The 27,570-nt window shown below is 52.8% G+C and overlaps 1 protein-coding gene across 6 annotated transcripts in view; it reads right to left on the bottom strand.

Annotated features, from left to right (window-relative positions):
- Positions 1–2,564: 2,564 nt before the first annotated feature.
- Positions 2,565–27,570, bottom strand: part of PLEKHG4 (pleckstrin homology and RhoGEF domain containing G4) — a 92,191-nt gene continuing 67,185 nt past the window's right edge. Inside the window, exons 14-24 of one of the 6 annotated variants that reach the window (XM_074583348.1) lie at positions 12,980–13,929; positions 11,101–11,350; positions 10,302–10,391; positions 9,740–9,964; positions 8,665–8,835; positions 7,962–8,175; positions 7,272–7,388; positions 6,926–7,189; positions 6,129–6,325; positions 5,528–5,611; positions 2,565–4,346 (exon numbers count right to left, since the gene is read on the bottom strand). In XM_074583348.1, coding sequence (XP_074439449.1) covers positions 5,570–5,611; positions 6,129–6,325; positions 6,926–7,189; positions 7,272–7,388; positions 7,962–8,175; positions 8,665–8,835; positions 9,740–9,964; positions 10,302–10,391; positions 11,101–11,350; positions 12,980–13,929 — 2,520 coding nt within the window. In that variant the 3' untranslated portion in view covers positions 2,565–4,346; positions 5,528–5,569. Of the gene's footprint in view, positions 4,347–5,527; positions 5,612–5,856; positions 6,326–6,925; positions 7,190–7,271; positions 7,389–7,961; positions 8,176–8,664; positions 8,836–9,739; positions 9,965–10,301; positions 10,392–11,100; positions 11,351–12,979; positions 13,930–27,570 lie in introns of those variants that run through there. The other 5 variants (XM_074583349.1, XM_074583350.1, XM_074583351.1 and 2 more) reach the window with 5 other exon arrangements.

The following is a 27,570-nucleotide window of genomic DNA, read 5'->3' as shown; positions in this document are numbered from 1 at the left end:
CAAACTAAACTGAAAGAGGAACTGAGCATGCGCGAAGACGGAGTTCAACCAGCGGACACGGTGGGGGAGGCTGTCGACCGCCACCTGAGGACCCTGCCAGACCACCAATGGACAGGGACCCGCCTGCCTCGAGGACATTTACATACATTAATGAGTTCTAGGCGATAGTACGAATACGTTAATCATTTCTGGGAAATTTAATGAATACGTATATTCTGACAGCTTATAACCTTTGCAGTTGAGCAACTCGGCGCGCGCAGCAGGTGAAGTGATCCCCTGCGCACCCAGCGCTGCAATAAGGAACGCCTGCTCTCTAACACTCCAAACTGGAGTCTTAGAGAGCCCTCAATCGCCGGCTTACGGTAACAGTAAGACTTGGGAAAATTTGTTTTTGCCAGCTGGACTCCAGCAAGCAGAGGGCATGTGCTTCTTCGACGTCACTAGATGGCTGGAGGGGAAAGCAAGAATGGGGATTTGGGTTCTGATTGCCATAGAAATACTATCCAAAAGAATTAAGACTTTTCCTTTTAGTCCTGAAGTAAACCATTCTATCTAAATATAAATTATGGGGATTTAGTGATTGAGATATGTTTTTGTTTCAGTGTGGACGGCTTTATTTTAACGATCAATATGCCAGACACCTGTACTGCAGGGTACACAACAGCTGGGTGCACTGTGTGCGCACCTCTAGCCAAAAGGAAAATGTTTTTATTGTTGAGATCATGGCATCCCTCTTCTGATTTATTTTTTTTTTTCTCGGTCACTTTTTTTAATGGCAGGGCCAGCTAAATCTGGCTAATCCAGCTGAAAAATATTCCACCTGCCCCCTCTACTGGTGTTTCTGTTCTAATGCTGAAAAATATCTCTTCCAAACATTCTCCTTGCATACACATCACTGTATTACCTCTCTCAACTTTATCAAACACCAGAGATTGAGATGGCTTAAAACCTCGGTCTCCTCGGGATGTCCCTAGGCTAGTCCAGCGTGTTTCGCTTGCCCCTGAGACTGCCCAGAAGTGACCCCTTGGTGTTACGTCTTGTAGCCATTTCCCACGGCACGATGCTTCTGCCACCACTACGTATTATTTGCTTTCAGCAGCGAAGGCCTGCCTGGCTTCAGAAGATCTCCTGAACTGTGCCCAGCGCTGGGCCCCGCAGTTCAAGAAGGACAAGAAGCTACTGGAGAGAGTCCAGCAGAGGCTACAAAGACGTTGAGGGGCCTGGAGCATCTTTGTGCTGAGGAAAGGCTGAAAGCCCTGGGGCTGTTCAGCTGGAGAAGAGCAGGCTGAGAGGGGATCTCATCAATGCTCAGCAATATCTGAAGGGTGGGCGTCAGGAGGATGGGGCCGGGCTCCTCTCAGTGGTGCCCAGGGACAGGACAAGGGGCGACGGGCACAAACTTGACCATAGGAAGTTCCATCTCAACATGAGGAAGAACTTCTTTCCTTTGAGGGTAGCAGAGCCCTGGCACAGGCTGCCCAGACAGCACGTTCACGCTTGCGCAGAAGCGCTTTGCCGACACAGCAAAAAGGGTATTCGGTCATCCTAATGCACCTGTAAGCCTGGGTGGAGTTATGGATTCGGTAGGCGGAATTATGAGAATCTTCTGTGTATCAGTAACGGGTGAGCATCCCGGTGAGGTGTGCTAGACTTGCGGGTCTTCCTCCTGGCGCCCAAGGTCGAATAAAGCGATATTTCCTCTCTAAACTGCTTTAGGTTTTGAGGGCTTTTATTTCAGGTGACGCTGCTGCCGTCCTTGTGGCAGTGGGCGAGCTACTGCCGGGCTCAGCTTTGAGCTTTCCCAGTTTTCAGTGGACGTACAGCCCCCGCTGCGCCTGCCCACCCGCAGAGGATTTCCTAGAGCGGGCTCCTCTTTCTCTTCGGAAATGTTAAGTTCACAGAACGTTAATAAAAATTTGGCCCAGCTACTTTTTGAAATGTTTTTTTATTGGTGAGAGGGGTTCACCCCTCACCTGCCCGGGCAAGAAACAGCCTTTGTTTGCCCACCTTTAGCTTTGAACAGTGACTTTAGTCAGGACGTGTTGTAGCAGGCCCCTGCTTTAGGTAACGAAGGAGACAGCTCGTCCTTTATCGGTGACCCAGGGTTCATCCCCCTCCTGCCCGTGCTGCAGGTTAGTTGTCATACTCAGATGACTCCCCACACCAGAAAACACTGAGCCTTATTTTGCCAAAATCCCCTCTTTATCAGGCAAATAACCAAGAGGTCTAGAGCAGTTACTTCATGTTTTATTTGAAGCACGTTGTGCAGACGTGGCACTTCGCTAGTCCTGTTTTAAAACCTCGGCAGCTCCGGGAAGGTGACGCTTCCCATGGTGTGAACTCGAGCGAGGCACTCTCGCTTTCGCCCTGTCTCACCACCTGAGATAAAAAAAAAAAAAAAAAAAAAAAAACAAAACCCCAAACCAACATCATTTCCATCTCCCACCGGTATTTTGAGAGAGTTTTGAGATGCCTCAGGGAAAAGCGCTTTTCTCAATGCTCACCTGCGTCCTCTTCTGCAGCCCAGCTTCCCCTGCCGAAATGAAAGCACAGTGCAAACGAGATTCATATAAAGAAAATAACCTTTATTAGACAAATCAATCAAACCCTGAAAAAACAGTGTCAGGTAAACATTACTAAAGGTTTTTCCAGCAATGCAGAAACCTTTGAAACTGAGAAATTCAGGAAGTTTCACGTTCCTCTTGTTGCATTAGTAAATTCTCTCCCTCTTGTGACACGAGCTAGTGCTGTCCCAACAGCCCATACATTTTGCATTAACTCAGCATTTATTTTAAAAGAGTGACTTCTAAAATCTTCCCTGTGCAACTGTTTCCCCACACAATTTTGTACAAAGGTGTCAAACTGTGTTCTCTTTGCTGTCTCTACAAAAAAAAAAAGAACAAGGTTTATAAAACATCCAGCTTATGAAAAATAACCAAGTGGTTTATGCACAGCACGGGGATTTCCCAACTGGAAGGGAGATGGTCTGTACGTTGAGAGCAACTCGGGTGGGCTTAACATTCGAGATTCCATGGCAGCTCCGAGGAGGAAAACTGCAGATAAAGAAAGGACTGCTCCGTCTTCTTCCTCAGGCTGAACGGGACACCACTGCCCTCCCAGCTGGGGGAGCCCCATTTACAGCGCTCCATAAAACCTGGAGTAAACAGGAGCTTGGCAGCAAGTAACCACAGTTTCCAAAATTGCTCATTTTCCTTTCCTGTCAGAAGAGGGTGAGGGTGTCCCAGACGCGCAGGGAGCTTTGGTGTTACTCAGGAACAGGCCAAGTTTGCCCTGCTGTTACACGGTGCCACCTCGCCCAACGCGTGGTTAAGCTTCAGCATTATAATCAAACCCCCTGCAGTGGTCTCAGGTGCCACCACCACCCAAAACTCCTCAAACAAGGCACGACGGTGGGACTGGGGTACCCGGAGAGGGGCTGAGGCAAAGCCAGCAGCCAGTCCCTGTCACCCCGGGGCCGCCGGGACAAGGACCCTGCCCCAGCGGGGAGAGCGAGACTTACAGGTTAGATTAGTTTAAATTACAGCCAGGAAATGAGGCGATTTGCACCTCCTGACCTCCAGCAGACGGCCCTGCTGGCTGCTCTGACCTCCCTGGGATGTCCCCCCCCTCTCCTGGGACACTGCTGAGGTGTGACAGGGTGCAGGTGGCAGCTGGTGAGCGCAGAGGTTGCACAGGGAAGAGCTGGCAGCTGGTTAAGGCAGAGATAAGCTCAGCACCCAAGGCACTGCACGAACCATCTGCAGAAACAATTCACCGTAACAATGAAACTGCTTTTATTAAAACAGAAGTGTTAAGCCAAGAAAATAAATTATCGCTATGACAGAAATATTTAGAACATAAAGGAAGGACGTTAAATCTTGAGCTCCAGGTCAATACAACCCTGAAACAGTTAAGCTACTTTTCTTAAATACCTCAGTTTTAATTCATGCCCTTCCAAAAAACTTTATAAAATGTGCAGCTTACAGAACAAATAGTAACAGAGTCACTCATAACAAAAATCTGTACAGCTCATAGCTTTAAAAATAATACTTTTTTTTTTTCTTTTTTTTCCCCCTCCAAACTGCTATGTTACTTGTTACTCATTAAATATAGGGCTAACAAGTTTTGAACGCCCAAGGTCCCATCCAACACCAAAGCTATTACGTGTAGCTGACAGAAACCTTCTCGGCACTTCCCCCCAGCCAGAGGTCAGGGTTAGGACTGTTTAAAGAGGCTGATTATGTGTGAAAAAACCCCAACAACCCCATATCTTCATAGGTGAAGACTGTCTCCTCCTGCTGGTCAGAGGCCTGGGGTCTTCAGTGAGTTTGAAATGGCAATCAAACCTGGAACACAGCACCGTGCAATGGGTTAGACCGGCTGCACTCCCCTGATGTGGCAGGGTCCCCCAGGTCCCTCTCTGCCCCGGCCAGCGGCGATTTTGCAAAACACTTGGAAAAAAACCATTGGTTTGTCAGAGCCGCATTTTGGTGGGGAAAGAACATTTTACTGGGAGAGCCTCGCAGGAGAAGCGCGGCTCTTCCCCCCCACCCCCGGGGAGGGCTGTTCCTGCGCCTCAGGACTCACCCAAGGCTACGCGCTGCTGTCAAACCCTGCTGCTTCGTGGCCACTTCAAAGCTCTTGTCTGTGAGCCACCACCCCCCCGCCCTCTCCCCGAGAAGGGGCTCTGGATCTTAAATTTGAACCGTGGCTGGTTCTGAACTCCTGCACCTGCAGACGACAAGCCGTGGGCCTGCTTCTAACAGCCCCACGGCGCCAAACCTACGAGCCATCTACCACCCTGTGCCTTGACCACGGACAGCCTAACCTGCCTCCCTTGTGCTCACCTGCCTCTGCTCAGTCCCAAGGACGGGGAGGAAAGAGCGGAGCCAGAGGCAGCCGGGTTTGAGGGGGCGTGATGTGGCTTTCCAAGGGCTCCCCCCTCCTCAGATCAGACAAGGCATCCTCCAGAAATCAGGAAATACAGGAGCAACATCTGGCAGCTCCCTCGGGACATCCTGACCATAACCCTAGCAGGTTCCTCTGCCTGGTGATGTGCAGTTTCCTTCGGAGGTTCAAAGGAAACTGTGGGATAAATCCAGCCTGGGGAGAATACCATGGATTCCCTAAGGCAAAGTTCAGAGGGACTAAGGAAGAGCAGGATTTCGGCAAACAGCTACAGGAAACAGATTAGTGGTTAGACAGCTGGGCAGCATCCAGAGAGAAGCAGCTCATCTGAAGACTGATGAGTAGGTGGTGCTCAGCCCTCTGTTACCTGACAGGGATTTTGCTTGTTTTGCTTCTGCTCCTCCAAACCCGGAGGCATGAGAGCAGCTGTTTAAGGCGAGGGCTCTAGGGGAGCTGGTCTTCTCTAATCAGATGAATGGAAGCCTCAGAGATCAGTCAGGAACGTGTGTGGAAAACTTCTCATTGAGAAGCAGAGGGTGAGGTTCTCCTGACTCAGAGCTACTGACAAACCTGACTAACACTCAGAGCTGCTGGAAAATCCCCTTCAGGGGCTACTTACAACAACTCCACTTCCTTAGGCGGAATACGTGTGCAGAGGGGCTCACACTATTGTCGAGGGACTTATGGTGACCTGGCCTGCTTTCTGCAGAGGAGAGAAGCCAGCATTAGTACAGGGTTAGAGGACAACAGCATCAGGACACGATCTAGTAGGAAGGGAAGCAACTGAGAACTCTCAGGAACATAAGAGGAGACACACTGACATCTTAGAGCGACAGGGTCCCGCTCTTCCACCTCATTGCTCCCCGAAAAAGGCCCAAACCTTCCAGGAAAGGAGCTCAGCAGCATCTGCAGCAGAGCTCCCTCCATCCCAGGAGGTTTCATCTGTGCCCCAGCCCAAGACAGCATTACAGCTCCTGCATGTAGCCTCCAGCACTGCAGGTCCTTTCCAGTGCATCTCCTCGGGGATCTTGGCCACCGCAGAGGCGGCCCTCACAACAGAGGAGGCCAAGTCTCTGCAAGAGGACAGGTCACTTCCCCACAGTGACTCCTAGCCCAAAAGCAGCATCTTCAGCCCCACCGTGAGAGGCAGCAGCTTGAACCGGGGAGGCAGTTGCAGGAACAGGCAAAGTGAAGAGAGTACTTTGTCTGCTTGCACTTACTGCAGAAATGTACTGGCTGTTTGCGAACCGGGGTTTCTCCTCCATGGCAGAGCTGTGTTGTGAGCCCAGAGGCATGTAGGAGGGTGAGCCCACGTCTTCACAGAAGCTTTCTTGTGGGATGCTGGAGACACAGCCACTGTCGGAGCCGCTGGAGACGCTGCCTGACATGCAGTGCGATGACTCTGAGCTCTCTGTTGCTGGGAGAGGAGAGGATGGTCACTCTGATGACCGCGAGTTTGGCCTATATGACCTGTGCCACACACGCTTAAGGTATCTGTTTGCAGAGGCACTGGCCACACAAGCCCACAGATAAGCCACACTCCTGTCTGGGCCTCTTTAAAGCCACCAGCAACAAAATAACCCAAGGAAGTGCAGCAAATGATGCTGGTGATTGGCACAGACTGGCCAGGGAAGCTCACATAGGGGAAGCCAAGGTGTCACTGGACGTGGCTGGCCAGAGCAAGGGACAGAGCGCCTCGCACGAGAGGGGCAGGCAGAGACACGAGCACTGGTCTCCAAGGCCATGGCAGCCCCAGTGTGCGGCACCAAGCCTGCCACGGGGATGGCGGCAGGTGGGTGGGCACTTTATTAATCCCTGTCTCTGAGCTAACTCGCCCCATGAGAGCTGAGGCAGAACTGGCACAGAATGCCAGGGCCCTCCTTGCCCCACTTTGGCTATGGGGAAGGGATTGCCATGACCCCAGTGAGCCTGGTCCAACCGCACAAGCAGGAAACAAGGTGTAGGGACGAGCCCAAACATCACGGGGCGCATTGTGGAGCAGCGGGCTCATACGTACTCAGTGATGGCTGGCTGCTCGTCTCGTGCTCCAGCTCGTCTTCCTCGATGCAGGTGCCAATGTCAAAGGGGCGGCCAGGGGCCAGGACGCCAGGCAGCAGGGCCTGGTCCAGGTACATGTGGAGGTTGAGGGGTCCCAGCAGGGAGGAGGAGGAAGGGCTGTAGGCAGTGGGGGTGCTGCCAGCGGAGAGTTGCGCCTGTGTCCTCTTGTACGGGTTGGAATGGTCAAACAGAGACACCGCAATTGATGCTCTGGTCCTGGCACCTGCCAGAAAACACACCAAAAAAGCCCTGAGCACCAGTCGTGCTCCACACGGAGCAAGGGGGCAGGCACGGCTGGCACTGACCTCTGCCTTTCATGATGTAATCGATAGCACGATCATTGATAGCTGCCTCACTGGGTTTGATATCCAGGAACGGCTTGTTGCCCACACCCATGGAGACCATCTCCTGCATGCGGATTTCTGGAGAGGAAGAGACCCACAGCCACATCGTGAGGTTGCTCCAACCCACCCCACAGGCGCTATGCAGCCCCAGGCCAGAGCACGCTCCTGAAGTACTGGGATTAGATCTGTTCTCCCCTTGCTCCCCAGCCTGAGGAGTCTCCACAGACAAGCAATCATGCCCTGCTCTGGCCAAGTAGCTCAGTGCCATGCCACATACAGAAGTCCTGCCAAGCGGGAAACCTGGGGCAGAGAGGAGGGACTCAGCCAGACAACTGCCACGCCAGCAGTGGCCTAAGACTGTGGGGAGAACAGGCAGCTATTCAGGAGCACAGCCCATGCTCACAGGGCAGGGAACCCTGTGCTAGTATCTCCCGTTTCTCTCATGGAGTCCAGGTGGGTGTCTACAGCCACAGAGAGCTTGGACTGGTCAAGTGGCCTGGGGATGAGGGGCAGGGAAGGGACATGCCCAGCCAAGCCCAGCGCATGCTCCTGAGGCTGCATGCTGGCACACAGCTGCTCGCTGCACAGAGCTGCCAGGTAACAGGCTCCAAACCTACTCAGGACAGCACGAGCTGAACCGGGCTCCCGCACCTTTTGCGGCACAGACGCCCCGGGAAGGAATCACACCTTTATTGCGGGCTGCCTGCTGCCACAGGATCTTGGCAATGTCACTGGTCCAGGCCTGCTTAGTCTCGGCTGAGCTGGCCTGGAGGATGTAGGTGTCGCTGGACTTTCGCCTTCGGAACCAGATCTCAAAGCGCAGGCCACTGTCTCCAGAGTTCTCCGTCAGACCAATGTCTGCAGTCTGCCAGCAAAAGGAAGAGCAAAGCATCAAATGGGGTTCCACCAGGAGCAGGAAGGGTAAACTCCGTCTGCACCCTGTGCCAGAGCTACCCCCAGCTCGGCAGACCCAATGGGAAGGAGACTGAGGGTCTGTACAGGAGCAGGTACGATATGGACACAGCTGAGCAGAGACAGTCCAGGCAATTCCCAGTGCTTCATCCAGAGTCAGCACCATCTCCCTGCCACACACACACTGCCTTTCCCTCATACTCAGCATCCCTTAGAAGACCTTGGCCCCACATCTCACAGCACAGAGGGGGCCCAGGCATCAATGCGTGAAGTATTCCCTTCTAGCTTCACTCCACGGCCTGGAGAAAGCATAGCAGTGGTGGGAGTAGCACTTCTCCTGAAGGTGCTCCTGCTCCCGCTCCCCATTTCAGAGCCATGTGTCCATGGGAAAACCAGCCATGGACACCTCCTGCTCAAGAGGGAGCTGCAGGGCTGCCCTTACCTTGAAGGAGCGCTTGTAGATATACACATCAAAGCCACCCTCAATCCTCTTGGGTTTGCTGAACAGGATGAGGTCCTCAAAGAGGAAGACGTGTCGCTGGCACTTCCTACGGCCCAGCCAGATGGTGAACTCGTCCTGCCGCACCAGCTGCCCCTGCTCCTTCAGGTTCACCTGGACACAGGGAACATTCTGGTAAGACCCCAGCAGGATCAGCTCCAGGCAACCCCAAGGCTGACATGGAGAGCGTGGTCCCATATGGCTGTGGTCCAGGTAGCAAAGAAGTGGCAGCTACCTGTCATGTCAGAAGGGCTCTTGAAGATATAGGGCTATGTGGGACTGCCAGAGGCCACATCAGGCTGAAACAACTGGCTCAGACCTCAGGGGAGAGCTGCACCTTTCTCCTAGACATAACCCACAGATGACCCTCTCCTGCCACCCTGTGCAGATCTGAGACAAACCTCTGGGGTGCCACCTAGAGGCAGCAGCCAGAGCTTTCTCCTGGGGGAAAGAAGAGAACTGAAGAGGAAAGGAGTCCCACCACACTGCCAAGAGCACATCTGGGTCAGAAGCCCAGGCCCTCAGTTCTTCCCGCCCCAGAACCATCTTCCTCCACCCTGAGCCCTGTGGCTTCTCCTCCTCCAGTGCTAGACTTTGCATGCCTCTCCTTCAAGTCCCACCTAGCAGATTTTGGCTTACCCTTGACATCAGCATCAGCCTGAATTCATTCTTGTAAACTGACTGTCTCATCAACAGCTCAAGACAGATGGAAGGGCTCAAGGCAGCCTGCAGGACGCCATCTGCAAGGGCCGCCAGGCTGCCTCACATCAGCAGTAAGCACCTGGGAGCATGTTCATGACAAGCAGCTCACCCAGCTCAAGTAACAGCATCCAGGCTGTCCGTCCTAGCGGATCAAGGAGACCTTGCACTGTGTAGTTCTGCTACTGGTAGACAGCCCCCTGATCACTGTGGGAATTTGAGGGGAGGCTCACCATATGATCCAAAGACCCCAAGTCTAGAGAAGGGGAAAAAGTGTGGCTCTGACCCACCCCGGGCAGGGGAGGACACTGGAACGTACGTCACAGTCACGGATGGCATCCATGGCCAGCAGGTCATTTCCGTGCCGGAGCTGAAACTTCACCATCTCCTCAGCTGCACGGAGGTAACCCAGCTCCTGCTCTTGCGCCTCACTGCACTCCTTGATCAGGTCCTTCAGGAGCAGGGCATATTTGCTCATCCGCTGGATGGGTTTCAGCAGGTAGGAGGCCAGGTCCATCTTATCCCCAAGCTGCACCTGCTTGAACTGAGAAAGGCAGCAGAGAGTGAAAGCAGCAGGTTCCCACGGAGAGCCCTGTGCCCCCAGGCAGGCGCTAACACCCACAGCTTTCCTGACTGGGTTGGCTCTCTTCGCTCTGCGGGGAAATGCAAGCCTACAGGACCAATGCTGCTGTGTGCTGGGCTCCTTTCCAAAGCGCTCACTGCACCTCTGCCCGTCTTCCCCCACATATACTTGTGCAAAGAGCTGTGCCAGGAAAGCAGAGGTAGCGCTGACCACACCTCAAGCAGGAAAGCTGGGCTTGTTTAAACAGATTGGTGACCCAAACACCAAGAGTAACCAGGATGCAGGCAACGGAATTTACCTTGAAGAAGGTATTCCCATGGCTGGCCAGCAGCGAGTCCGACTTCGGCTTGTTCTTGCTATACAATGCATACATCCCGAACTGGTCTTTCTGCAAAAGAGATCCCCACGTGAGACCAGCGCACACCCTGGATGCAGTGATGGGCACGCCCCTGGGTTGGTTACTCCAGTACTTCTGCCTCCCCCAGGCTGCACCAGAGCCTCCTATGATAGGAATGACTTTGCTTCAAGTTCATTAAGAGCCAGGAATGTTCTTGTCTTCCTACTCCTACAATAGCTAGGACTTTTTAACCCACAGTCCTGCTACCGCTTGCCCCTTATATACCCCAACAGATACCAGCAGCAGCAAACATGCATGGACTGCTGAGCTTAAGACCAGTGCCCCCTGCTTCTCCCTAGCAGCCCTTTTCAAGAAGAGCAGCAGGTCTGCACCTCTCGCTCACTGAAGTCATTCCACATTGACACCACAGACAGAAGACAGGGTAAGGGATGCTCCTGCAGAAGCAGGTGGGCTTTAAGGAGCAGACATTTTGCTTCCCTGGCAGCATCTCTTGGTAGCAAAGAGCAACAGGAAAGGCCAAGAGCATCTGCTGCTGCCTGGGCTCACCCTCACAGAACCATCCCAGTCCAACCTAGCATTTGAGCTGGCAGGGGACAAACCAAGCCAGCACAGGGTAGTTCTCTCCCTCCCGAAGAGAGCCACAGCCCACTAACACACAGGTGAGCAGCCAAACTGGGCAGAGGCTCCAAGCACGTGTCCGGAGGAGTCCGACCCCGGGGGGAAGGTGCTGATGCCTTACGTGTCGGAGGAAGCAGTGGCTGACCCGCAGCGGGTGGTTGCAGCAGCTCTCAAGCTCTCGCAGGAAGTACTGGCTGTGGAAGTCGTAGAGTTTCTCCAGGTTCCCAAAAATGACACTGCGCTTCCCACGCAGGTCCTGGGGGAGGTCGAGGCGCTCCATCTCAGGGAAGTAGCTATCGATGATGTAGCAAAGCGACCTCACATATTCCCGCTCTGTGGTTACCATCTCATCAATGATGTGCCGCAGCTTGCTGCAATAGGAAACACTCAGCCTTGAAGGGACCCAGAATGCAGCAGGGCAACAGCAGTCAGAGTACCTGCAAAGCTCTAGACTATCCCCATGGAAGTTCTCCCCAAGACCCAACACAGAGATGAGATGATCCCTCAGCACCATCCAAGCTCAAGTTCACAATTGTCCTTGATAGCTCGGACCCTGAGCACTGACAAAGCTCATGGCTGATCCAAGGAACACTGTCAGCCTTTCTGTTCAGGAAGGGTGAGCCCCAGGTTAGCTGTGGTCCTGACCCAACCTCCGCAGGACACACACCCCTGGGCCCATCCAGCCCCTGCTCTGGCTGCCCGGCGAACGGCTGCGCTCCTGAAACAACAGGGACAGAAGAGGCCACAATAACTTCTGTGAGGAGGAGTCAGCCTGATGACTGGATGCTGTGGGAGGCAATGTTAACCCTGGGAAAACACCAGCTCTGGACCCAGGTGCTGTTGGGCTTGTCCCAGTAAAAAACGAGAGTGGGAAACAAACCTCGTATCACTTCATCAGCAAACAGCCGTTCCTAGCACGGGTTGCTCCGCATGCCTCTGAAAGGATTGCTCTTCGGTACTCAAGGTTTCCACTGTGAGGCAGTGCAACACCAAAGATAACTACTCCAGCGTGTGCCTGCCTTCCCTGCCTCTCAGCTCTCCCCCAAGCCAACTCCTCTGGCCGGGCAGAAGACAGAACAGCCGGACTGCCTGAGTGCCCGTGGACAGGAGGACTGCTGCATCGCTCCCTGGAAAAGCAAAGCAGTTGGCTTCCTATCTGCTGGGGTTCGTCCCCTGCCATGAGCTTTCCTGACACACACTAGGCTATCAGAGGCCCCTTTCAGAGGATTTCACTGTCTCCAGCCATCCCATCCAGAGCAGAAGCAGTGGAGGGGCTCTGTGATCCCCCTGCCTTCAGCACTAAGTTTCTCACCTCTACCACTGCTACTTTTTAATATTTTTTTAAAATCTTTTCCAATGAGAGCAGCTGAAAGACCTGCCCTTTCAAGAACAGCTCTCCATAGCCTAGGCATTTTGCAGTATGACAACAAAGCTAAATTGAAAACCTCAAGGACAAAGAAGGAAGAGAACAAAAGCCAGCTGTTGGCTACCCAAACAGAGATCTCAGCCCCAAAGGGCAAAGACAAACACCTTCTGACCTGTGAAGCTGCTGCCACAGGTTACTGGAAGTGTGTCCCTACCAGTCTGGGTACAGTACCCCCCAAAAGCGTGTGGGATGATGCACTACGCTTCTGCTCTCCCACTGCACCTGTACTACTGGTTTGCTAGGTTCCCAAATACTACATTTTTGCAAATCCTCATCCTCCACTGCCAGCAACGTTCAGAGACTCCCTGTCCCGCCTGGGAACTGTTCTTTCCCCTCCGACGGAAGAACCGTGCTGCGGGGGAGGAATAAGAGATCCCATTTACCTGCCTCTCCCCAGAGGCAGCTGCCAGGCTGTGTGGGGACATCCCCGTGGCAGAAAAGCTGGAGCTACATCTCTATCTATCCACCCTGTACCCACTGTCAAAGTAACTGTCACCGCAGAGCTCTTCACACCTTTGCTGGCTGCCTTTTCACCACCCTGAGGACCAGAACACCGAGTGTCACAGCCACTTACCTGCCCCAGCTCTTGGATTCCGACACGGAGAGGCAACCCCTCTGTCCCTCTGCCAGGCAGTCTGCAGCCCAGCTGTGACCAGCTTGCTGCCGCAGCGCGAAAGTCCTGTCCACCAGCTCAGTGCTGCTCACCTCCAGGCCCTTAATAAAGACACCGGTGTTGCCGTATCTTGCCGGCTCACTCAGCGTCCTCTGGCAGCCTGACCACAGGCTCTCACCGCAGGGGAGGTCAAAGCTTTGGGCCTTCCGGAGCATCCTCCTGGGAGGCAGCTTCCCAGAGGCTGGAGTGGATGTGCAGGATGGCTTCACCTCCAGGTTTTCTAATATGCTCTCCAGGTTTGGCTTTTCTTCAGGCAGTTTTGGAGACTTGGAGGCCCCGTTGGCAAAAGAAACTCTGCTCGAGTGAGAACCGGGGCTGAGAGCAGCTTGGCAGGCAAATTCTTCCCCAGCACTGCCATCGCCAGGGCAGCTCAGGGAGGGTGAGGGAGCCTTCTCCTTAGTCCACCCCGAAGAGCAGTTGGGCCTGTTGTAGCAGTGGGACGCGCTGTATGTCCTGTCCCAGTGGGACCCGGAGGTGGCCCCCTCGGAGTGCCTCCGGTGGGACAGACTGCCAGCCTCACTGCCAGCCCGGGGCTGCTCCCCCGCAGCTGGTTTGCGGTCTGACAGCAGAGACCTCCGTGTTCTCAAGGCTGCTTCGAGTTTCTTTTCAAAAACCAGCTTGGTCTCCTGGCATTTGGACCAGGCAAATTTCCACTGCTTGAGTCCCTTGTCACTCTTCAGCTCACAGGCCAGCTCCTTCATCTCCTGGAACCGGGCATCGCTGATGTCTGGGTGCTGCCCCTTGTAACTCTCCAGACACTTGATGACACCTGCACAGTGCTCGGCAGAGCTGCAGTCCTCCATGCTGATGCAGGCAAGGTGTCGCATCCCTTCCAAGGCCCACTCGTATGCCTGCAGAGAGCGAGAGCAAAAGTCAACAGCCAGTCAGAAGGATTCGGGGAAGAATAACCCTAATTTGGTGCCTAAAGCACAAGACAAGAGAAAGGATCAGTGTGTGGCCACCACAGTTCCTCGAGTGTGAGAGGAGGGGGGGCCGCTATTGTCAATGGGGCTTAACAATTCAGTAAAACAAACAGCTCCTTATGGAGAGGGTTTCAGCTGTGCTGGCTGCTCTGCCACAGCTCCACCTCCCCACCAGGTCCCTGTGACGCTGGGCACCCACGCTGCTGGGCATATCTGTCCTCTCAGGACAGGGGGGGCCCAGGGGAACCTGTTGCCAAGAGTGCAGGAATTCACACCTCAGTGTGGCCCTGCTCAGCACAAGACCTAGAACTCGCCCTCCTCCTTTGCCCAGCCATTCTCACCACTGCCAGGCAGGACGAGGTCTAGGAGCATCAGTAACTGCAGAGAATGGAATTGCTGCTCCACATGCCGTTTCCCTGGAGCTGATGGCACACAGACGCCTGGAGCTCAATCAGAGCTGGGCTCTGTGGATCCCCGAGTGCTCTGACCTATCCTTGCAGCAAGTAGGAATCTGAGACCATATAAGCCCCGTTGCAGCTTGTGCACCTTCCATGCCTGTTGGCACCCGAGCGGTGTGCTGTGCGCTGCCTACCTGCCTGGCCCAACTCGCTACTGCACTACATGCTTATGCTGGTTAGCCAAATATCAAGCTCAGCAGATTATTTCTAATACTCCAGGAATGCTGGAAGCAGTTTCATGGGGCTTAACTCTATCAGTAGTGCTTGTGCTGGCCTTGCTAAAACAGCTCTGCCATATCGGTCGAACAAAAGGAGGGGGACAAAATGTGGTGCAATGTGACAGACGCAAGGTAAGAGTGCCTTACCAGCAGGGCAGGAAAGGGACTAAGGAAGTACCATGCACCAAGACCTGACTTTGGTAAAAGCGAGAGGAAAGGCAAACATCTGAATCAGTCAGGCTCATAAGCCACCACTTTCTCTATAAAGCAGGGAAGATGACAAGGTTTAACTACAGAGCGAATAAGATGTGACCAGCTGCCATAAGCCTGTCCAGGAAACTTTAGTGCTCATCACTGAAAACACTGTTAAAAATCAGATGCACAAGGCAGGGTAAACGTGCAGTACAGGCCTGCCTGGCACCTTCCACTAACTGCCCAAGATCAGTGGATGTGCGGAAACACCACAGGCTGCCCTTGAAGTAAGTCAGACCCTCTCTAGCACCTGACCTCTCAGGCCCTGCGTACCTGCTGTTTCTGCACAGAAGGAACACTCATGCTTAGTGCCAGGAACAGAGTGACCAGCCTTGGACCTTTTCCCACCTGCTGAACAGCCTTACTGTGACAGCCTTCACTCAGAGAACTTAAAGCACTTATTTTTATGCAGAATAGAGCCTTAGACACCAAAAAAATCCACCCAAGCTTTATGCGGACATGGAGCAGACACTGTGTCCCCATCAGGGACACGGTGCTCAAACAGATCAGGTGCCAGGTTCACTCTCTGCTGGTGACAGAGGTAGGCAGGGCAGGAGGTGCTTTATTCACATGGTGCCTAGTCCCTGGATGGGCACGGCAATGAGAGCCAAGTGCTGCTGTTGGTACGAGAGCTGAACGCCAGCACACGAGGGGCAGCCTGCAGGCTGAGCAGAGTCACTCCAGGGACAGACGCCACAGGAGCTCCCACAGCCATCCAACATTGCTCTTTTGAGCTGCAGCTGCACGGCGTGCGTGCAGCCAGCCCCATTACTCACATGGAGCAAGGAGCTGCTTCAGAAACACCAGCAGCTGCTCGGGGAAAACACTTCTCAAACAGCCCCATGCAACCACAGCACAGGACAATCAAAAGAGCAGCAGCCCCCGCTCCTCCCATCACCCTGCCTAGTGCACAACAGGCCCCTGACCTGCCTCTCTCTTGATCCGGGCTTTATGCTCTGGACTTGCCCACTGCTGGGGGCCGGGAGGCGCGTGCAGAGGCAGAGGACATGCCAGACCCCAGTGAGAATCTGCATTTATCTGTGATGCGGAGGGTCTTTTATTCCTTGGAGGCAGAAGCACATTAAGGCAAGGTGAAATGCTGAGTGAAGCGGAGCCCAGCAGATCTGCACAGCAGCGACAGATGGCCTATTTTGCGATGGCTTTTCGAGCTGCTCCCTCCAGCCATACACGAACCAACACCAGCCCCTTCCAGCTCTGCCTTGAGCAAGGGCTGGTCATCAGCGTGGGCTAAGGGCACGTCTCACCTCTCTGGCTGTAGTTATCCTGACCCAGGGTTGGATGTGGGTTCCCTCTCGCTCACTGATGGGAAAAGCTGAGCTCAAAAGGCACACTGGGCTCTGAAGGAGGGTGCAGAGAGCAACGCACAGGAGAGGCACAGCCAGCAGGGCAGCCTGGCCTTTACAGCAGCCAGTCGGGAAGGCAGCAGCCCTGTGAAGGACTTCTCCAAGGCTGGGGACCTCACTTCCACACACAAATGGGAGAGAGAGAAGAGAGGCTCCTTTTATTTCTAGGAAGCTCCACAGATCTGCATGGGGCCACAGCAAGGAGGAATCAGGGCTGCAAACCACACAGGGAGGCAGCCCCACCACCTCTCATCTTCATATGGTATCTGTCTGTTCTTGGCAAGGACCTCCAAGGGCTGTGCAGAAACGACTCTAAATCTTGATGGCATTTCTTCCATCCCCAGTGCCTGTCACAGGCCAGTGAATAGCTCAGCTTTGTTCCCTGCACAATGGGAGCAGCCCTCCACACCCTGCAGCTTGCCTGGAAATACGCTAAGTGGCCACCAAGGCTTTCTCCAGTCGCATCATCCGCTCCAACTGCCCCTTTTAGCACACAAAATGGCAGCCCTCTCCAGGGGCCAAGTGTGCCCTGGCACCCAGGAGGGAACATCCTCATGCAGGCAAGGGTACTGTGGTAATCTCTGTCCTGGAAAGGTTACAAATGACACTCAGCCAAGTCAGGACACTGCCCTCCAGCCGTGGAGCATTCAGGGAGAAGGCAGCCCTACAGCTTCTCTGCAAAGAATACAGGAGGAGGTACTTGTGTGCAGGGAAGCTGAATCTTTCAAGCCATGTCTGGAACCAGGCAGGAAGTAGCCTGTACCTCAGCTTTTGATCTTTACAAACAAGTTGTTACCGAAACACTCAATTACAGGATTAAAGACAAATGTGCTTCTCTGCATACACAGTGCTGACCTATCCAGCAGCTGTGTAAGGAGTCAGCAGCAGGTTGGTCATGCCAGGCTGCCCAGGGGAGGTGGGGGCTCTCGGACCCGCTGTGCCGTGAGGAAGAGCCAGGGACTTCACCGGAGCACCAGTGACCTCAAGCCCATCACCCTGTGTTGGTCCCCACTCATTTTTACATGGGCAAGGCTTGCAGTGCATTGAGGACAGAAGCTCCTGGAGTCTGTTGTCTTTGGCACCGCGGAAGTGCCATCTGCAAGTACAGGCCAAGAGAAGCTGCGCAGGACACACTGCCAGCACTGCACAGAAAGCCTTGCAGGGGTCCTGGATCCCCACCTAAGCCACCATATTACACCTCTCCAACCCAAACCTTTCACAAACCCATCAGATTCCTCTCAAGCTCCAAGACACCATCTGGGTAGCCCAAGACAGGAGACAATCACTGTGCATCTACCAGAAGGGGCAATTTCAATGGGGGCTGCCTTTGTCCAAACCTTGTTCTTCATGCCTTCCTGCAGGGAGATGATGACTACAGCTGTATTTTTCTTGTCACATAGGAAACTGGGTGTCTGAATAGGCAGCCGTGGGTGGAGTAGGCAGATCGCAAACCCTCCAACTTTCTGCAGAAGAAAAATGCACCTAGGTGGGTGACTAACTGCTGCTAGAAGGTTCTCTTCTGAATCCAAAGTGACTGCACAGGGGAGCTGAGATAGGGGTGATGAAAAGCCAAGACTGATCCTGATGGGAGCAACAATACAGGCAAGGATACGATATAGCTGTGAGTATGATGATTGAAGCATGGCAACATGACAGACCAATCCCCCATCCTTCTGTGGCGATGTCCCAGGACTGCAAGCCCCCAATTCCCTCGCTTTCTACAATGCAGAGAGAGGGAACAGCACAACGGCTGGGAACATCGCCAAGGGCAGGGAAAAAGAAACCGACATAATCAAACAAGCCCTGATCCAGCTTGCGTGCAGCTCCTGTACGCAAGCTGTGCTCTGCTCTGCTGTTTGTTAGTGAGACACAATTAATCGCATATCTCTGTGGCAAGAAACAACTGCACAACTCCCCATTTAACAAGACCTCCTCTCACCACCACTTCAAGTGCCCTTAACTTCAGCTGTGAGTTCGAAGAGCAAGACGAGGTTGGCTTGCAGCAAAGGAGACAGAACTGGTGCAGCCAGAAAAGGTCAAAGCAACACAGGTACCGTCGTGAGCAGAGCCAAGCACTTCCCAAAAGCTACACATGGTGCCAATACAGGCACTGACTCCCACAGCCGCCCGGCTCTACCAGCAGCCTGAGGTCTTGGCCCTGAACCCTGCAAAGCAGAGACGCTGGTCGCAGCACTCCCAGCACAAGAGCAAAGAGTGACAGGGCACTTACCAGAACACAAGTTCAAAGTAAATGCTGCTCTCTTGCACAAAAATGCCTGCTCCCAGGTGTGCTCCTCTCATCACAGAATCCCATTTGGGCTTATTCCCTCTAAAGTCCAACGCGGCTTTAAGGCTGCTTTGAGAACTGACTGCTGCTCCCAACACTGACGTGTCCCTTGTCACAGGCTGCTACACGCACACTATTAGCAGGGACCTGTGGCTGGAGACTGCCTTGTATGCCGACAGTTCAGAAGGACCACAATTAAAAAGCCACGTTACATCAAAATATATTGAAAGCAAAATTATCCAGGCTAAAACCTTACTGTCAGAAGAGCTGTCAGCTGGCCTGTTTCTCTGCTAACTCGGAGACCAAGCGGCTATAGCAGAAAGTGGTCAACTCACCCCTCGCTTGGATCTGCTTTGGGCTTTCCTCAGGCTCCCACCCACCCATACTAGTAGCACCCATGGACTACTAGTAGCACTTCAGGACCTGCAGATGTCTCCCTGATAAGTCGATTAATTGGTTAAAAATAGACCTCATCCTACCTTCACATCAGTACAGAGGGGGTCCATATCCTGGCTGCGCCCAGCTCTGTGTTGTACATTACCATCCCCTGTGGCTGGACCAAGGCAGGGCCACTGCTTCAGCGCATCATCTCAGCTCTGGCTATTCACAAGCAAATGCTGCTAGCCTAAATGCCAGATTGAGGAGCCCTGGTAACCAGAGACAAGGCGGAGGGGGAAGGGGCCGCGCTTCACACGAGAACTACTGAAGTGTGTGGAGAACACTCCGACTGGGCACATGCCAGATCTTTCACAAAGGGCAAAAAAACAGGGAGAGAAAACATCCCAACCGACCCCAAGTTCAAGCAAAATTCAAAGCAAGCCACCACTGACACACAAGAGCTTTGGAGAAAACAGTGATCCCTCCTAGACACGGCACCTCTAAAAGCCAAAGCCCCTGCTCACTTCTAGCAAGATTTGCGTCTCTACGAGCACACAGCCACACTTAGATGCACAAGAAACCACATAATTTCAGAGCACAAGCATTTCAGCAAAGCCACCAAGTTAGGAGTCATCTCGTCTCTACGAGGTTTGCTGTTACTCTCTTCCCTACCCTGTAGTATTTGATTATTTCAAACTGCATCTGAAGCCCTGCCTGGGATTCATTAGCAGCAGAAACCAAAGTAATCAAAACCGTGTCCTACATGGGACGTAGCTGGTAAAAGCTCAGCTTTAAACACCAAGGAAAGGACTCACTCCGTTGAAATAAAAAGCTAAACCCTTTCTCAGTTGCTTTGTAGCTCACAGAGCCTCCCCTCCTCTCTCCAAGGGAGGGAAGACCACTAAAATCACCAGTTTGCCTAAAATTAGCTGCTAAGGAAAGCAAACGGTAAGTCCTGTATTTGCATTTCTGCCTGTTACCGAGTGCCAGATGCTGTACAAACACTGTGGGAGGGCAAAGGAGGAGCGACAAGCGCAGGCTACAAACTCCTTGGATTTAAGTGTAAGGCAGGAGAACAGGTAGATACCCACAGCTGGGCAGGGGAGAAGAACAAGGGGTCAGGGAAGCAACACCGGTCAGGGTTGGTCTCGGCACGCCACAGCCATCAAAGGCGCTCATTAGAGCAACGTGCTTGGAAATCCTTTTGCAGCAGCGCTCTGGGTGAACATGAACAGAGCTCAAAAAAAAAAATCCCTTCGTTTTCCCTCTGGGCAGCCAGGCTTGACAAGTCCAGGAAAGTCTAATTACAGGAGAATATAATTGGATAAAATAGGATTGCACACGATTTCTGCTCTCTTGACGACAGCACGAGGACCCAAAGGGCAAATGTAGCTGGTTGTGCTGGAGCTGGCGTGCGGGACGCGTGCTTGCCCTTCTTTTCCAGAACTGCTGCAACTGCCAAGCAACACCTAAGGTAGCTCCATTAGGAGCAGGCTGACTCAACCGATGAATCACAGCAAGGCACAATAACCCCTGCTTCAGTACAATTCAGAGCTTCCACAGAGCAGCCTGGGCCAGTTTCACTATGTATCTATATACAGACACACACCTACGTATATAAGACACACACAGGTATATATTTATATGTGTATGTATGTATAAAATGACTTCCGTCTGAGATTTGTCCCTCTCTGCGCTCCTCCCCACCCGCAGCTTCCACTGCTCTGCAGCTGCAGGAAACCTTCCAACAGCCACCAATGTGCAGTTTTCCCCTCAGTTTTTCCTTTTTGCTCCACAGTCGCTCACGTCTTTGCACCCCTGGTACATTCTGTACTGATTTTTCTCCCCCTATTTTTCTGTCCCACCAAGGGGATTTTTTCAACATTTAAAAGCTCCTGAGCCCGGAGGACCAGGGGTTGAGTTTGCTCCCAGTAAAATCAGAACCTTTTGCCTTTGCTGCAAACCAGCCTCCTCACATTTGAGGCACTGCCCATCCTTTCATCAGCTTTGTGCACTCATCACAAAGCTTTTTTTGTCAATGAAATTCTGCTCACCACCCCTTCTTACCAGAATGAGAGCAGATGCTGTTTTCGCTGCTTTGGTGAGTATTATCCTCCCTCCTTTCTGATGCTTTACCAGTCACAAACCCAAACTGCATGCCGAAGTCTGCTTTGGCCACTGTCCTTCTCTCCGGCTGCTCCTGACAACTGGAATCAGGTCCTTCCTTTGGCTACAGCCTACAGCAGTATATGTCACGAAACCACCTGAAGTTTGACTTGAAAGAAGTTACACATGTTGAGTGTAACTCATTGCTGGCTGAGGAAGCAGAAGGCATGAAGGAGTGAGCATATGTATTTGTGGATGTATGACTACTGCCTAGAGGAGGAGGAGGAAGGCAGCACGTTTTCTGGCTTCTTAGAACCTCACATTACCAGCCAGATGCAAGATCAAGCCACAGCAAGATGAGTGAGTCACCAAAGCTGGCAACTTGCACAACGGCAACAAATCACTCTGTTCAGAGCTTGATGGCACCTCCAGAGGTTTTTTTGCACGCTTCACTTTTACATCTGTCCCGACAGCCACATCATTACGCTGTACAAATACCCTGTTCTAACAGTGCACCGCAGGCCAGTGAGGACAGACTGGATTGGGGTAGGTGTCTCCTGTCTGCTCTGCGCTGGCTCCCTTTTAATGAGGTCCTCCATGCCCAGCTGGGGATTGCGAAACCACCAGTATGCCCTTGGGCCTGGATGGGGAAGCGTGGATGCTTTCTCTGTAGTCTTCAATTCACAACCTTCCCCCGGTGACAAGCTGAGCCAAACTCTGCTGAATTATTCAGTGACGTGCTGGGATCTCTCTGCACTGCACTGTGGGTGCTTGTGCCCTGGGAGGTGGGGAGTGGAAACTGAACCCAGACACCCAGCGTGTCTGTTGGACCTCTGTTCTTCAGAGCGTCTGAAAAGGCTAGAAATAGCCCCCCCAGTTTAAGAGCACATTAAGATATACTCATAGGATGTGAGGCCCTGTGGAGCAGCCAAAGGAGCCTGGTCGGAGGCAGCGGGTGCTGGGGAGAACCCTGTCCATATGTCCACGGCTTTGATATGCAGATGGAAGCCATTGTGAGCTTCAGCTCCATCTGTACGCTGAGGGGAGCTTCATGTCCAGATTGCTTGAACAGATCTATTTAACTCCCGTGACTAAAGAGAATTCCAGCCTCCAGGACGATCCGAGTATCCAGATGGATGCCAGCACACAAACATTCAGAAAATCTGTCACCTTGCACAGCTCCTATCACAAGCTCAGAGTGGGGAAAAAACCACCCAAACCCAACACTTTGCACACGTGCACAAGGCTGAGGAAAGACCCCTCAGCATCAGATCTTACACCTCAAGTGCAATGCACTCCCCTTGCAGCTCAGCTGCAACATGAGCTGGGAAATCCCTAAATCGGCTGGGAGGAAATGCTGCTTCCCTGCCATTAGCGACTGGCTGCTGGTGCTGTGATCCTACAGGAGACTTGATCCCACTCGACTCAGAGAAGGGGGAGCCCAGACATTCAGACAACTGTCGGTTTATGCTCATGGGCAGCCAAGGGCTCAGAGGAACATTTACTCAGAGGTGTTCTGGTGATCAAGAATGAAGGCAGCAGACGCTTTCAACACATCAGGCATTGTCCCCCCTGCAAAAACAGCAGTGGCAGAACGTGCTGGCAGTCCTGGGATCAGGGAAGGCAGTTGAGGGGTGAGCGGCATCCCAGAAAGATGCCATGCACTGGCCTGGTGTCGTACCCCTCAGCTTCTCCTTCCTGCCATGCCCTCCAGCGAGGAGGAGGATTCAGCCAGCACAGTTAGAGGGAGAAGGACCCCAGACAGGGAGGTGAAGGCTTTTCCCCCCTGCAAACACAACAAACACATCACACAGACCCCCGTGCTGTGCTGAAGCAGAGCCTGAGGTGCTGGGGGAGGTAATCAAAAGCATCTCAACCCAAGAACCTCTCACCTTCAACTGCAAATTGTGCTTGAATTTAGCACATGAAAACCCCTAATTAATTCACTGCTGCCCTGTAACACCAAGGGACAAACTTACACACCAGTCTCACACCTTCGTTGTGCAACCAGAAAGGTACCACTTACCATTCATCTGCTGTCAGAGAGCTTGCTGGGAGCTAGGGGCACTGCTGTAATGCCAATTTGGCAATAGAGTCATCGATGAAACACAAAAGAAAACAGCCTGGGCACCAGTAGATGTAGCAGCGAATTACTGGAGAAGTCATAAAACAGAACAGTTTCCAAATAACTAATTTTGCAAGACAGAAAAATACGGGAGAGCAGACCAGATGTAAACAGTCAAGACTTTGTTTGTGCAAGAGGGCTATCTCAAACTCTGAGGCAAAGCAGAAACTTTCTGATACACGAATACCCTTTGATGGGAAAGTAAATATTAGAGACTTATTTACCTTGCAAGAAGATTTCTCCAGCAAAAACCTGTAGGGAAGGAGAAGGGAGAGATTTCATGCATTAACCTTGCACGAACTCTGCCAGAGGATCAATTTTCCAACCTCTAGGCTCGCTCCCCCAGCTGCTTCAGGCTGCGCATGAAAAAGGACACCCCTGAAAGGGGAGAGCAAATCAGACTAGCTGTCTGTCCGGGGGCATGGTTTTGCAAGCCTAACTGACGAAGGAGAGGGAGAAGAGAGAAAGAGCGATGAGACAGCTGCTGTCAGACAATGTTGAAGCCAGAGAACAGTGGCTTCCCCCAGCACAGTTTTACAGCATCAGGAAGGCACAGCGTATATTCCTTTCTGTTGTGCTACTCGGCTCTTCCTTCATCATCTTGAGAACTTGCCCCAGTAACCAAATGAAAGCTGTTATTTGGGAATGTTGCACAGCCCATGCCCAGAAAAGTAAAGCTGATCTCTGCGCAGAGGCAGAGAGAGAACAGTGCGTGCTAAATCTCTCCCAGAGACTTTATTATAAGGCACAGCAAAAACCTCATTTGCTCAGAGGTGCTGGGGGGCAAAGCCGTGTTCTGACCTGCGCAGGAGTGCTAGCAAGAGACAAGCATCGCGGCACGGTGACCTGCATCTCTGTTCATAGTTAAGTATGCTCCAGTAAGGACACATCAAATGCCTCATTTTCTACTTTGGTGCTAAGTTCTACTCTCCAAATCTCCTCCAAGCACATTCCCAGAGCAGAGAATTGTAACGTCCTTTCAGTAAAATTAACTCTCAAACTGCGCCAAACAAACTGCGCCAAACAAACTGCGATAGAAAAATCGCACTTTTAGGTCACAGCCACCAGGATCCTTTCCAGCTTCCCATTCAAAACACTTCTTTCCTCAAAGGCTAAGCAAAAAGAAACATCAGCAATTTATTGCCTGAAGGGGACTATTTCTTTTTTTCCTCAAAACCATCATCTGCAACATGATATCTGGTACATCATCAAAAACCAAGCAGAGCAGAAAACAAGATACCAGCAGGTCACTGTTCTGAATCTTTTGGGGACAAGTGGGAGATAATGACATCTGGAAGTCAGTTAATTTGTCATGCTCTGGATTTCTGCTGTCACATCTGGGATCAGATCCACCTCTCGAAGCTTGCGAACACTGTGCCAGCGGGTCCCAGGCACTCACAGGACAGGAGCCCAATAAACTCTAGGGCAGGCTCAGAGAGCAGCCCCCTCTTGGGCTGTCCACAACCTTTAACAGAAAGAAGTCCCAGCAGATGGGAAGGTACCACCTGCTCTGTGTGTACATCCAGCTAGTCTGAAGGCATGCGATCCCAGCAACAACTTCTAGCTGCAGTTAAATTATGTCCACTGAAATGATAATGAAAAAATCCTCTAATAAAGAGAACAAGGGACGGGCACTGCTGTGTTACAGCCAGCGCAGCCCTGGCGTTCGGAGGGACCACGCAAAGATGCACAGAGCTCCCAGGGCTCTGTCTGAGCACACAAAAGATGCACACAAAGCACTCTGATTCATGCTGGATGCATACAGACGCACACAAGCAACCGAGTGAAAAGCCTTCTCTACATTGTTTCCAAACAATCTCAATACAACTCACACATAAGCCAGAGTGCCGGATACTTGGTACTTACAAGAGGGTTCGCTGTGGCTGTCGGCTGCCGGAGACAGGATGGGGTGGATGCGACGCAGATGAAGGTGCATGGAGATGTGCAGAGAGACTCTCCTGCCAGCAGGGCCTGGAGGGATGGGAAGAAGGGCCCCAGCCCCTCTTTGGGCCCCAGAGGCAGCAACACTTGTTCAGGAGATGGAGCGTAAAAAGGCTGGCATTCCTACAGCAGCAAGGACAATGGGGAGGGATGAGGAGGCGCTGCCATAATCAAATGCAGGCCAGCTGGCCCTCCCCCAGGAAGGGCAGGCACCTCCTTCACTTGCCAAAGGCTTTGTTTTCTAAGCCACAAAGAACAAAGTGGTTGAGGAGGAGGAGAGCAGAGGCGAACCGGCTGTGGGGGCAGACCCACACGTGAGCACAGGTAACCCACACCAGGAGAGATGTCAACACAGGTGGAGAGGGGTTGGGCAAGACTCTGCCCACTCCAACAGAGCTCAGAGGCAGCAGCTCCTTGTGGGCAGCAGAAAGAAGCCAGGGATGGCTGGAGATCAGGAATCAGAGGAACCAGAATCAACACAGGCTAATGACCAGGGGTCCTTTGAGGGGAAGGATTCCAAGGGTGGCAGACAGAGAACACCACTGAAGGAATGGCTCATGGAGCAGAGCCCAAAGAAATCCCAACAAGGGAAACACGACTGTTTCTCACCCCAGCAATCCTGAGCAGTGGGACTCTGAACAGGTTCCCGCAGAACACAAACACAAGGCAAGGGCCCAGGCTGCAAGAGGCTCCCAGGGCTGGGCAGAGCAATGCCCATACTTTCCCTGAGCACCAAAAGAAGCAGTGTCTTGCACAACATCCTGACAAGCAGGAAAAAGCCCCTGGGGCCGCCTCAGGCCATCCTGTAATGACAGAGGCAGTTCAGCTGGGAGGCTCTGGGCACCCCAGCACCGCAGGGTATGGAGGTGCTGAGCCAGTGTGATGGGACTCTGTCCTTTCTGGTTGGGTCAGTGCCTTCTTCCAACAGAGTGACTTTTGCCAGCAAGTATCACACGCCTTCGCTACTGACCTTCTGCAGGACTAGCCGTCATCCCAGGGCTGGCAGAAATCGTGCTGCGTGTGGCGGCTCATTGGACATGCCACTGCAAGTTAGGTGGCTGCAGTGCTGACAGAGCACACAGCTCTGACAGAGGCCATTTCAAGCCCATGGACACAGGGAGCTGGGCACTTCGCTCTTCACAGAATGGTAGGGGTTGGAAGGGACCTTCAGAGATCATCTCGTCCAACCCTCATGGTAAATAAAGCCAAGAGCACGTAGAGACCTGGGGATGTAAGAGTGACCTGGGAAATAATTTCACCCAGAGAAAGCTCAAGAGAGGAAAGAAAGTGAAGGCTAACAGGGTAAGTAAGGAGAGGGAGACTTCTCTAGCTCTTCCTGGTAATGGTGGTGTGTCTATGGCAGCATTACTGCGAGGTTAGGACAGGCAGCAGGAGAGAAGGGCAGCGGTGACCACCCTTGCAGGCACCCCAGAACAAAGCAGACATGAGTGCTTTTGGTACAACATACACCCTTGCTTGCTCAGCTTCCCAGTTCTCCCCCAAAGCACTGTCTGATGCCAGATCCCAACACAGTCTTGGAACTGAGTAAACAAGGAACAGCAGCCAGACCAGGCTTGAGGCCACAGGAAGATGGCAGGTCCCCGAGTATGCCCGCGCTGAGTTTGTACTACTGAAAAACAATCCCCTGCCCGCAGTCATAGACGGGGAAGGCAGCTTCCTTCACCACTCCTCCTGCCTCAGCCGAGCCACCATCCAGCCCTCATCAGGCACCAAGAGCTCCTGCCGCAAAGGAAGTGGGGACAAATAGAAACATCCAGCTTGGCACCAGTCATGGCTTTGGGGAGGGAACCCTGCCAGCCCATGTGCAAGCTCCATGCGGTCTGGCCCAGCTCAGCCTGCCTCCTCACGGAGAGCTCTGACAGGCCATCAGGAGCCGCCAAGCACTGAAAAACAGAGTACGGTGTATTGATGGACCATATAGGGTTGTGCTGTCCTGTCCTGTGGCCTGTCTGGCAGCCACAGGCAGCACCCTAAGAAATAAGTCCACCACATGCAGAAGAAGGACCAGGAGAACAGAGCCTCCTATTCCCAGTAGGCAGCAAGGTACGCGAGGGATGAATACCATGATCCCCGTGGTGGGCGCTCCACTCCCTTGGCGCATGCTGAGATGTTTGGAGAGAGTGGAGCTTGCCAGCTCATTACCATAGCGTACATTGCTTACGCATCCTCAGGCTCCTTCCCCAAATCCTGGGGTCTGGCATGCTACAGGCTCTTTACAAGAAGGAAAATCAAGGACATTGCTTAGTTTAGACTCCTGCTGTTAATGCCCTCAGACATTAGGGAAGAGAGAAGGGGGTTAGGCAAGCACTGACAAGATCAGTACAGGAAGGTCAAAGCAGCTCAGCATCAGAAGAGAGTGAAATCAGTTTAGATAAAATCTGCTTTCCCCCACCTCCCAGACCACACCACTGACTTTGCT

This window comes from Larus michahellis, chromosome 4, assembly GCF_964199755.1.
Source record: "Larus michahellis chromosome 4, bLarMic1.1, whole genome shotgun sequence".
In the NCBI taxonomy this organism is placed as follows: domain Eukaryota; kingdom Metazoa; phylum Chordata; class Aves; order Charadriiformes; family Laridae; genus Larus; species Larus michahellis.
Note: the sequence above shows the minus strand (reverse complement) of the source record. Positions and strands in the feature narration are given on the sequence as shown.